At 48.3% G+C, this 12540-nt stretch overlaps 2 protein-coding genes across 2 annotated transcripts in view; both read left to right on the forward strand.

Annotated features, from left to right (window-relative positions):
* The window catches only part of LOC120993147, a 64621-nt gene extending 57374 nt beyond the window's left edge, over window positions 1–7247 (forward strand). Inside the window, exons 4-5 of the mRNA XM_040421713.1 lie at window positions 6997–7019; window positions 7134–7247. Of these exons, the coding sequence (XP_040277647.1) occupies window positions 6997–7019; window positions 7134–7247 (137 nt within the window). The remainder of the gene's footprint in view (window positions 1–6996; window positions 7020–7133) is intronic.
* Window positions 1–12540, forward strand: part of LOC120994309 (T-cell surface antigen CD2-like) — a 165447-nt gene that overhangs the window by 102524 nt on the left and 50383 nt on the right. The window lies entirely within an intron of this gene.

Genomic DNA, 12540 nt, shown 5'->3' on the forward strand with positions numbered 1-12540 from the left:
TGAAAGGGAAGCTTCTAATATAACTGAAAGATTGCTACGTAGGGACTATTCACGCATGAATATACAGAATGCCACCAAAATGGTTTCAAACATGAACAGACAGTCCCTCATTTTTCCCAAACAGTCCACAGCATCTAGACAACCAGCAGATACTGACCACAGCAAACAAGCAACTTATTTCGTTACACAATACAGCCAAGAATTCTCTGCCATATGTAAAAGTATGAAAAAATATTTTCTCGTACTTAATTTTGATGGCGACTGATATTGATATTGTGTCTAACGGAATTAAGTGTGTGGCCAAGAGAGCGCCCGCCCTGGGCAACATTATCAGCCCCAGCTTTTTCTCAGAGGGAAAGAAACCACAAGCCACTTGGTTACAACACAAAGGTAACTACAAATGTGGACACAAAAAATGTATCTGTTGTCACCACATGACCACTGAGAAAACGTCCAAATCTATGACTAATGGAAAAGTATACAATATCCAGTCTTATAGTAATTGCAACACCAAACATGTGGTTTATCTCATCACATGTACAATGTGCTCTTTGCTTTATGTGGGCTGCACCACCAATCGGATCCGCAGACACATATCCGATGTGCCAAATTATAAAGACCGGGATGTCTCTGCATTTTGCAATTGCACCTGCAGGAGACGTGTCCCATTTACAAGTCAAAGGTATAGAAAGGGTCCATCTGCCGCCTAGGGGGGGGGGGGGAACACAGAAGGAAACTCCTTAACAGGGAGGCCTTCTGGATCTTCCAGCTGGGATCTCGCCAGCCCTATGGGCTCAATAAACGCCATGATCTCATCTTACAATATTGACATGAGATCATGGCGTTCTCTTTTCTTTTGTGTATATGCATTGACCCTATGACTATTGCTCTCTTTGAATTTTGATTTTTACCCATTACTATGATTATTGTTATAATGGCAGCATTTATACCTCAGTCTCTTTCTCACGTTTGCTTTGATTTTGGTCTAAAAGTTTTTTTTAGCTTTGTCAATTTGCATGGGAACACCCCTGATGTCTCCTCCTCCCAGGCGATACTCATTAACCTGGGGTTAGTCTGGGATACATAAGGAGGTGCTCCCATTTCATACACATGCTTGTCATGAGGAAGGACCCACATACCTAAGAGGTCTGAAACGCGTAGATTGATTTATGTACACTTGTTTACGGATTTTACTTCGCTGGAATAAAAAGCTATTATACTTCACCTGAAGTGAGACGGATTTCTCTTCTTTGTTCTTTGGATTTTTACCGCATCCAGGTGCGGCATCCGTGCACCACAGGTGATTCAACCACTGCAGGTGAGAGCTGCCTCACAATTTTTTAGCCTGGGGAATAGGAACAATCCTATTACACCTTGCTGCACTGACTGCGGATCCACATTGCCATTATACAGCTCTGTAATTCCAGCAAACCGTTCCTGTTATTAGGGGGCAAGTTCTGTGTGATACCGCCATTAACAGGGTTATTACAGGAGATATTTCTACTTCATATTTGCCCTTTTTGTAGTGTATTAGTGCGAAAAAAGGGCTTATTAGCCGTTGTGTGGTGAAGTGAGAAATTTACAGACTTTTTGGGGTGTTTTAATTTCCTTTTTATTTATTTATTTGATCTTACAGTATGTCAGACAGAGAAGTGCCAGGCCCTGCACAGAGGAGGGAGAGAGGCCTAAATGTTTCTGGCGCAGAGTGACGTGGGAGCTGGTGTTGTGAGCGGTCGGCCTCCTGACCCAGAGACGGTTGAGGAGGACATCAGTGACGGGCAGACAGTACTCGATGATGATGATGTAGCTGATCGCACTTGGGAGCTGGGTGAATTAGGGGCTTCATCATCATCAGGAGAAGAGGGTGGCAGCTTGCCCGTGAGGCAGTGGCGGAGCCAGCACGTCAAGTTGCTGGCATGGCCAGGAGTCAGCAGGGTGGCAGCAGTGGGAGGTCGGGAACCAAACGTGCCCGGGGTAGACCACCCGCTTCACAGGAGCCTATCTGCCCGGAAAGTAGTGGTGCAGGGTTTTACGGAAGCAGAGGCGGTAGCAGTCAGTCAGTGTGAACTGTTGGGGGTAAAATTACCTGCTCGGCGGTGTGGCCGTTTTTGTTAAGCCGCTGGAGGAGGTCAACATGGCCATATGTAGAATATGTGGGCAGAAGGTGAAGCGTCGCCAGGGTGCCAATGGGGCCCTACGTCAACATATGCAGAATCACCATAAAATGGCCTGAGAGAACCATGGCTCTGATGTGGTGGACCAGCCTGCCACAGCAACCGCTGCATCACCCAGTTGCATGCACCCCATTTCAGGCAGTCAAGGCTCCACCACCTCAGCCGAAGGGAGCTGTCTGTCCTTCCCATCATCTGCTGGTCCTGATGCTCCTGCTCCTCCTCCTATTCCTCGTCAATCATTCCGTCGATCACCAAAGCGATTGCAAACAGACAACAGTATGCGTGCACTCATCCAACGGCACAGAAGCTGAACGTGCTCCTGCCCAAGTTGCTGGTGCTGCAGTCCCTCCCTTTCAAAGTGGTGGACTCTGCACCTTTCAGAGAACTGATGGCTTGTGCCGAGCCGAGGTGGAGAGTCCCAAGCCGTCATTTATTTGCCAAAAAGGCAGTACCAGCCCTGCACACACATGTAGAACAGAAGGTGGGCCAGTCCTTGAGCCTGTCAGTGTCTGCCAAAGTGCACGGCAGCGCCGACGTGTGGAGCTGTAACTACGGTCAGGGACAATGCATGTCATTTATGTCCCACTGGGTGAATGTGGTTCCTGCACAGCCACACCAGCAACTTGTCCAGGTCACGCCGCTTCCGCCTCCACATTCTCACGCTGTTGGTCCTGCGACAATGTCCGCCTCTGCCTCCTCATCCTCCACCTTGTCCTCAGCCTCCACTGCAGGGACAATTCACAGTGCCCCTCCAGCATACCACATGTTCAGGGCTCGGCGGTGTCACGCTATTCTGCACCTCGTTTACCTGGGCGAACTGAGTCACACAGGGGAGGAACTGCTCCGTGTCCTTCATCAAGAAATCAAATCCTGCCTTTCTCCACGACAACTCAAATTCGGAACCATAGTGACCGACCATGGGAAGAACATGGTGTCTGCACTGCATCAAGGAGGGCTGAGCCATGCGCCCTGCATGGCACACATGTTTAATCTGGTTGTCAAGCGGTTCCTGAAGTCTACCACCCATCTGCAAGACATCCTAAAAATGGCCAGGAAACTTTGCATGCACTTCACCGCAAAGCACACCCTCCTTGAGCCGCAGAGGCAGAACGGCATCCCCCAACATAGGCTGATATGTAATGTTTCCACCCGTTGGAATTCCACTCTTCATATGTTGGACCGACTGTACGAACAGAGAAAGGCCATAAACGACTTCTTGATGATCCAAGCGGACAGGAGTACTCCCCTGTGTAACTTCGATGTCAGGCAGTGGCAGCTCATGTGTGACACCTACCGTTTTCTCAGGCCCTTTGAGGACGCCTGTTACAGTTGTTACAGTTACACTCTGGCTGATACTTTGTTGCAACCATGTATTTCGGTTATTTAAGACATGAAAGCCGGGTCATTTGGTACTTGCCCGATTTAAACAGTGATACCCCAGATTGCTATGCCATGGAGCCCATTCGGATAACGAAAGACTATGTGAAAGTAAAGACTTTGGCTCCATGGCGATTCTACTGTATTCGTGTAGTCTGAGTGCCATTTACCTAATAATATGCACTCAGACAGGAGCTATCTGCGGATGTGTTACATGTCTATGTTTACTGTAATGGTTGTGACATTGTATGTTGGAGTAGTGATTTCTGTCCTATTGTCTCCACGTGTGTATTGGCAATCTCCCTTTGTCCTGAGAGATAATTGAATTACTCCTCAGTTGTCTCCGGGGCAGAGAGGAGAAAACCAGAATGCATTGTGGGGATGTATTGTGTCTGTGTGTCCTGAACTGTTGTTTTTCTGTCCTGTGTCACAGTCTTCCATCTGGTCCCCTAGGGGAGTGTCCACCAGATGGGGACCTGCATAAATACGGGCGGGTAGCCCTCAGTAAAGAGAGATTCTGCTTCTTACCCTCAATTCGTGCTTTGACTCGTTTTGTAGAGCATCACTAATCACTAGCCCTTGTAAGAGCTCTCTGGATTTCATCTACACCTACAGGAGCATGGATGACTGCTAAAAGGAACCTAACAGCGCTCTCTAAAATTTGGGGACAAGGATATCTAAGCGGTCCAACCCTCAGCCAGCCTGAGGCAACCGGAACAACGCCACGTTATTTTTCAGTCGCCAGGTCTACGGAATGAACAACGTCATTCCACTGCTTCATGTCCTGGAACAGATGCTGGTAAATCTGGCTGGTCAGGGGACTGGAGACGTGGCGCCTACATCTCACGGCCACATGAGAGGGGGCTAAACTGGAGGAGGGGAAGTACATTGGAGCACAAACAATGTGTAACAGGAGAGGAGGAGCAGGAGCAGCCAGAGGAGCTACAGGGCGATGAGGAAGAGGAGGCATGGGACCCAGACACACCATGGCAGTATGCAGTGGAGATGGAGGCAGGGAGTTCCTCCGAGTCACTTGCACAAATGGCCCGATGCATGCTCACTTGCTTGCGTAGATGATGTCAGTGTGTATTGTAATAAATCCTTTATATTAAATAACAATTAATATTATATCACATATTATTTAACAAGTGGCAGCCGAATTGTCACCATTCGGCAGAGGGATGACTTCCGGCTCACCACCTTGTTGGACCCTCGCTACCGGTCCAACACCCACTTAGAGGGAGGACAAACTGAACTACTATAGAGACATCCTATGTAGTCAGTTGCCCGCTGCCTATCTGCGCCATCGTCCATTCTCTCGCAGGTCTGACAGCGGGGAGGGTGCCCTCTGCACTCACGTTCCTCTGCCATGGCTGCTGTGGCAGGGTGGGGGGTAGGATCAGTTCCAGCTCCATCAGCAGCAGCCTGAGTCTAGAGTCGCTGATGAGCAGCTTTCTTCACCCGCCTAGGAAGAAACTACTCACCAGCAGCAGCAGCTAGACCTGGAGCAGAACCTGAACCAGCAGGTGGTGACATACTTGGACAGCACCTTGCCTTCCCACATTGAAGATCCGCTGGACTACTGAGCAGCCAAACCGGATTTGTGGTCGCAACTGGCCGAGTTTGCCCTGGAAAAGCTGTCTTGCCCGGCCAGTAGAGTGGCATCAGAGCGGGTGTTTAGTGCGGTGGGGGCCATAGTTACCCCAAGAAGAACTTGCCTGTCCACCCAAAATGTGGAGAGACTGACCCTTGTCAAGATGAATCAGGCGTGGATCAGCCAGGATTTCCACCCACCAATGCCTGATGCATCAGACTAGATCATCCATGGTGCCACACCAACACTTTGACAAAAGAGACCGGTTTCTTCTGGCTACCTGCCTCAGCTACTTTTCTGATGCTGCCACCCGCCTGATGCCACACATCTGATGCCAAGTGCTCCTTCTTTCACCCACCATCTTCAGCTGGTACAGGTATTGCCACCCACCTCCCCACTCTGTCACCGGGTCACTCTGTGGTCTCCTGATGCTGCTGCCACCTCCACACTATGTCACCTTGCCACTCTGTGGTCTCCTGATGTTGCTGCCACCTCCACACTATATCATCTTGCCACTCTGTGTTCTCCTGATGCTGCTGCCACCTCCGCACTATGTCACCACTCTGTGGTTGCCTATAGTTATGAAGTGCTTTGAGCGACTGGTCCTGGCACATCTCAAGTCATGTTTTCCCCTCACACTAGATCCTCATCAATTTGCCTATCGAAGCAAAAGGAGTACAGAGGATGCTATATCCACAGCACTTCACTGTCTACTCTCACACCTGGATAACAAGAATTCTTATGCAAGAATGCTGTTTGTTGATTTCAGCTCAGCCTTTAATACAGTCATTCCTTCCAAGTTGATCACTAAACTTGTGGATCTTGGAATCAGTAACTCCATTTGTAACTGGATTATGGATTTTCTGACCAACAGATTTCAGCATGTTAGATCAGGAAATAACTGCTCCACTACCATCATACTCAACACTGGTACTCCACAGGGCTGTGTGCTGAGCCCGTTTCTCTACTCTCTTTTCACCCACGACTGCAGGCCTAGGTATGGATCTAATTCCATTATCAAATTTGCAGGTGACACCACGGTGATTGGTCTCATCAGTGATAACGATTAGTCTGACTACAGGGAGGAGGTAAAGCACCTAGCTGTGTGGTGCACTGACAATAACCTGCTCCTGAATACCAGCAAAACTAAAGAGCTTTTTGTGGACTTTTAGGAAGGAGAAGAGAGACACCCATGACCCTGTCACAGCGCGCTTCTCCGTGCCCGAGTTTCTGCGTATGTTGGCTGCTTGTCCTCTTGTGTACTGGCTGCAGGCTGCCCTCCTGTGTAGGCTGGTTACTTGGGGCTGCGTGCTGGCTGCGGTATCCGTGTTGAACCGCCTGTGTATGTTTTCCCTCCCTGATTGTGTTCTGTGGTTCTGTTCCGGTGCCCGGATTGTTGTACGCCCTTGCGTTCTGGCAGTGGTGTTCCATGTATGCCGGTTGCTAGGGGCAATGTCCGGAGCTTCTGCTTGTGTTTTGGTCCTGGCCTGATAGGGTTAATCCTCCTGAATTGTGGGTGGGCACTCGTTTAGCACCTATTTCTCCCAGTGTGTCCTGTTCCTGTGGTCCGTTCTGGTTTAGTTAGTCTGTTCTGTTTACTCTGTTCCGTTCTGTCTGTGAGTATGTCAGTCCTGGTCCTGCTTGCTGGGTGTAGTCCCTTGTCGCTGACCCAAGGGGCTTTCTGGCTACACTTCGGCGTGGTATCACCTAGTTCTGCATTTATGTTTCCTGTCTGATCCGTACCTGTTCTGTGATTATGTTATGCCTTGATGTTGCTATGCCCTGTGTATGTTAGCTTAGCAGAGCTTATCTGTGTCAGTTTCTGTCCATGTCTGTATCTGCTTGTTTTAGGTCTGCCTTCGGAAGAGTGTCCTGTGATTCCCGGAGGGGGATTCACCATCCGTGCGCAGCTCTGCCTGGGGCCGCCTTGCTTCTATTGTGCTTGGGGTGCAGGCATCTGCTTCTGGTTCTGTTCTGTTCTGTCATAGGTTCCAGCGTCTGTTGTTCCTGGTTACCTGTGTATCCCTGTTAGTTACCTTCGTAGGTATCTCAGTGCCCGCCTGTGTTGGCTGCCCACTGACTTGGTTTACGCTCTGGAGTAGCCCCTGGCAGCTACAGTGGCTCAAGTCTATCCTCACCACCAGAGGTGCTAGTGAAGACCTGGTGTTGCTTAGTTGTGCCCCTCCAGAGTATTGCCAGTCAGTGGCACAGTGGGGTCACACCCGCTGATCCTTGCAGTACATTTTGGTTTCCCGATTCTGTCATTTGCTTTTATTACTTGTGTAATAAAGTCCTGTTGTACCTTGGTCTCTTTCACCTGTTTTCCAGATGTCCCGGAGGCTTATCCAGGGTCCCCAGCACGTGACAGACCCCATTCATAAATGGCACAGTTGTTGAGCGGGTCTCCAGTTTCAAGTTCCTGGGGACCCACATCTCTGAGAATCTGTCCTGGTCAACTAACATCTCCAGCCTGGTCAAGAAGGCACATCAGCGCCTCATTTTCTTGAGGACACTGAATTAAAACCACCTGTCTGTTGACATACTGGGTAACTTCTATCGCTGTGCGATAGAGAGCTTCTTCATCAACTGTGTTACAGTTTGGTATCGGAATTGCTCTGTTGCTGACCGTTAGGCTCTGCAGCGGGAGGTGAAAACTGCCTAACGCATTATAGGGACTCCACTTCTTGCCATTGAGGATGTTCACAGGAAGAGATGTCTACGCCGGGCACGTATCATTTTTAGGGACTCCACTCATCCTGCCAATAAACTCTTCCAGCTCCTTCATTCTAGAAGGCGCTACAGGACCCTTCAGACAAAAACTAGCAGGTTTAGGAACAGCTTTTTTCCTACAACTGTCACCCTACTGAACTCAGTTCCTTGTTGAACCTTTCTATCCATACTCATTTAATCCTCTATACTCTTCCTCCCCTTCATCCCTCCAATGACCATGATAATCTGTACATAATTATTCTTACCTTCTATACTTCCCTTATCTGTATATAACTTGTTTTTATTGCACTTGCTGCTCTTTGCATTTCTGATTGGATGCAAACTATATCTCGTTACCTTGTATTTATACATGTGTAATGACAATAAAGTTGAATCTAAAAAAATCTAATCTAAATCTATATAAATCCTGATGCTGCTGCTGCCACCTCCACACTATGTCACCTTGCCACTCTGTGGTCTCCTGATGCTGCTGCCAGCTCCACACTATGTCACCTTGCCACTCTGTGGTCTCCTGATGCTGCTGCTACCTCAACACTATGTCACCTTGCCACTCTGTGACCTCCTGATGCTGCTGCTGCCACCTCCACACTGTTATTGTGCCACCCTGTGGCCTCCTCCTGATGCTGCTGGTGCTGCCACCTCCACACTCTGTCATTGTGCCACTCTGTGGTCTCCTCATGCTGCTGCTCCCACCTCAACACTGTCATTGTGCTACCCTGTGTCCTCCTCCTGATGCTGCTGCTGCCGCCACCTCCACGCTTTGTCATTGTGCCACTCTGTGGCCTCCTGATGCTGCCACCAACTCCACTATGTCATTGTGCCACTCTGTGGCCTTCTGATGCTGCTGCCGCCACCTCAACACTATGTCATTGGGCCACTCTGTGGTCTCCTTATGCTGCTTCCACTTCACCACTATGTCATAGTGAAAGAAAACCGAGGGCTGCGCCCACAGGTATGGAGGGTACACAATGCCACACAGACACAGACAACGGTTCTTTTTCAGCAATTGAGTTTGCTGAACAATATAGTGAACAAGAAGATGAGAATTAGTACACCGAAAATAAACCAACAGTAAATGTAACGCAGTACAACAAAAAAAACTGTAAATGTGATGTTTTCCCCAACGTTCATTAAGCAGCCTAGCTGCACTTGTATGTGACTGAACGAGTTCCTCATTGGGGTGCACCCTAAGTATTGCGCAATACTATTTGTAATCCACAGGGAAATTATGTCTATCTCTTGTAACTTTAATCCTTACTCCAGCTCACAGCATATAGCACCCAGTGAGATAGGAAGGTGTCAGCATATGAGTCCCTTAGGGCTATGCATTAGCTTGTAGCCTGTATTCCACAATGTAACTGTACTTGGAGAGTTATTGGTTGTCCAAATGCCACTTCAACCGTGTGGTGCAATGCGACGCGGCAGAGCCGCACTTACAGTTCCTTGAGCAGGTTCTTGGTGCTTTATCTTGTTTCCTGGTCCACTCCAGAACTGGATTCTACAGACACGACACTCCTGATGTCGTCATTGCAAACCTCCCCTTCATGCTGTTGCCAGTCTCCACCGTGAGCCAGTCCATTCAATTCCAGATTCTGCAGAGAAGATCTTTTCTGGTCTCTAGCAGCACCAAGCACAGCCTCCGTCTGCTCATTTCCTGCTCCTAGAGGCACCTCCTCTCTTTACACAGGGAGAGTGTGATGCAATAAGTAATTTGCTAAGTGCAGTGTCAAACCTGCATAATAAGTTTGCTATCACACTTGTAAAGGACCAAAACAACCCATAAATTAGCAACTTTGCAAACTAGATATATTATGGTATCTCTCTGATAGGCAGCTCCATTGTAGACTTTTATAATCTAATCCTATGCTGCAATCTACTGACAAAAGTGAGATGTTGCAGTAATTATACAATTCACAACATAGCAGAGTAATACATTTTTAGGATCCCTTGCCTCACATCCTTACATGCCCCACCACTAGAATATTGGCATCCCGACAGCTCTACCAAGTAAATGAATCTGCTGCATAGCGCTGAGGGGGGATACCTGTGGTGGAGCGCTCAAATCTGCAAAGGCTTGGGTCCTCTGTCATTTGTGCAGGAACAGGACTCGACCCCTCTCAGAGTGGTAGCGCATTTTCAGGAATCGTGTCAACTACTGGTCAATTGGGGGTGGAAGACTCGTCAGTCTGTAAAGGCAGCGTAGGGATTAGCCACCACCCTATGTCTCTTGGACTTGGGCTTTGACTGCCTCTCCTGAACACCCCCAGAATTATCTGTCAGGGAATGACTCTCTGAAAGACAAAGTCTGAGCATGTTACGGTATAATCTTCGAGTCGGACATTGTAGACTGGGCCTTCCGGAAACACCTGCCGTTTCACAATATATGGTTGCAGTTCCCAGCGGTCATCCAATTTATCTGTGGGCCATTTAGCACGAACCAATACTCTGTCAACCGGCGACAAGGGTGTAGTCTGCACAGGTTGATGATCCCAAGGGGTCTGCTGTTGCAATTTCTCATTGACCAACCGATGAACAGTCCTCAGTTTGTCTTGGTGCTCCTGCACCCATGAGTCAGCTGTCCTAGGGAACTCTTCCATAAGAGGTCCAAGGTTCATTTCGGCAACTTCTTGCCCAGGACGAGCGAACAGCAGCATGTGTGGAGTATAGCCAGTAGTGTTATGAACATGATTATTATACGCCCAGAGTAGTTCGGGCAAATACTCCGGCCAGCGCAACGTAAGTCTTTCTCCAGAGTACGGAGCATCTGTAGAAACGTCCTGTTGAATATTTCACAGGACCCATTGCCCTGCGTGTGGTATGGCGTTGTTCTTGACTTTCCAATCCCATACAGCCAACACAGCTCTTCCATCAACTTTCCTTGTAAGCAAGCTCCTTGATCAGAATGAATCCGCGCCGGGCATCTGTACACCTGGATAAAATGTTTGCATGCTGCACGGGCGGCTGATTCTGCTGTCTGGTCACGGCTAGGTACCGCCACAAAGAACTTTGTGAAGTAATCAGTCATCACAGGCAATACTGGTGACCACTCACCGACTGGCCGATCAAGATGTAATCGATCATTAGGATCTCTAGTGGCGCGGACGTTCGGACAACTTGAATTGTGCTCTCTGCTCAGGAGGCTTCACCAGCTCGCATGCTCGACACTTCTGACACACTTCACGGACAATCTGTTCCAACTGCGGCAGTATACGAATCTCTGTACCCACTTATATGCCTTCTCCGCTCTAAAGTGGGCACCCTTCTCATGTCACTTGAGGGCCACTCTTCGGGCCAGGCTACTAGGTATCACTATCTGCCACCTTTCTTCGAGATCGGTAGGCAGAAACACCTTCCGGTACATGATTCCATTTCGGTTTCGCATCAGAATTGACTTATGATTTGGTAGCCAAAAGCAGGAGTGGGTACAAAACACAGAAGACATGCAAATATTTCATTCACGTGTCATCGCTGTTTTGGATCCACTCCTGTTTTTTTGGCATTAGCAATACTGATGGATTACTGACCAAATGCTGACCGAGTGAAGGCGGATGCGTCACAGACAGGATCCGTTTTTTGTGGGTTATTGTTCTGACGGATCAGAGGAAGGGCAAAATAATTAGTGTTGTCAACACAAACTTACTGCTGACACCCTCTCCACTCTGTCGGGGGCTCTACTTGTATAAGTGTTTACTAGAATAGGTTCTGTAGACATCCATGTGCAATCAGCTGATGACGGTGTAAAAGAAGTGCGCTTCTTCTTGGCGCTAACATCGACCTGTAAGGCTGAGTTCACACTTGAGTTATTTGGTCAGCTTTGGCCCCGTGACTGCCCAAATAAGTGATGTGTGCAGTGATTCTAAGACTGATGCCTGTCATCTGCGTGTCATACGGACTCACAGTATTATTTCACTACCACAACAGACTCCCTATGCGTGTTACTGCAAGGCACAGTGTTCTACACCACTATAAGGCTCTCTGCAGCCAGGAATTTTTTTTACGCAATTCACTGCGAATAAATTCGGATTGAAATGAATTTTTACGAAAAATTTGGCGAACCGGCCGAATCAAACTTTTCAGAAATTCGCTCATCTCTAGTGGTAATGAATCACATTTTTTCTAAAATGGCTGCTGCACATGTTAGAACGAGGAAGTAAGAAGCCTGGGAATGAGGAAGCACCCATAATACTATGCAGACGGCCAATCAGCAGATAGCCAGCCCCTGTGATGTCACAGCCCTATAAAAAGTCTTCTCCTGCCCTTTCTCTGCCATTTTTCAGTAAACTTAGTGCAGCGAGAGACATTACAGGCGCTAGGGACAGTGATTAGGAAAGACTTTATTAAAAAAGATAACTATTGAGAAGTTCAGGGAAAGATTATTCATAGTATAGGGAAAGGATAGGGAGGCATAATCCACACTGGAGGGAGAGAGCAGGGACTGCTTAGAGATAGTGTAGGGATATAATAGGGAGGCATTATCCACACTGTAGGGAGAGTGCAGGGGCAGCTTAGAGATAGTGTAGAGATATAATAGGGAGGCTCAATCCACACTATAGGGGGAGAGCGGGGACAGTTTAGAGATAAGGAGAGAGCAGGGACAGCTTTGAGATAGTGTAGGGATATAATAGGGAGGCATTATCCACACTATAGGAAGAGAGCAGGGACAGT

This window comes from Bufo bufo, chromosome 3 (genome assembly GCF_905171765.1).
Source record: "Bufo bufo chromosome 3, aBufBuf1.1, whole genome shotgun sequence".
In the NCBI taxonomy this organism is placed as follows: domain Eukaryota; kingdom Metazoa; phylum Chordata; class Amphibia; order Anura; family Bufonidae; genus Bufo; species Bufo bufo.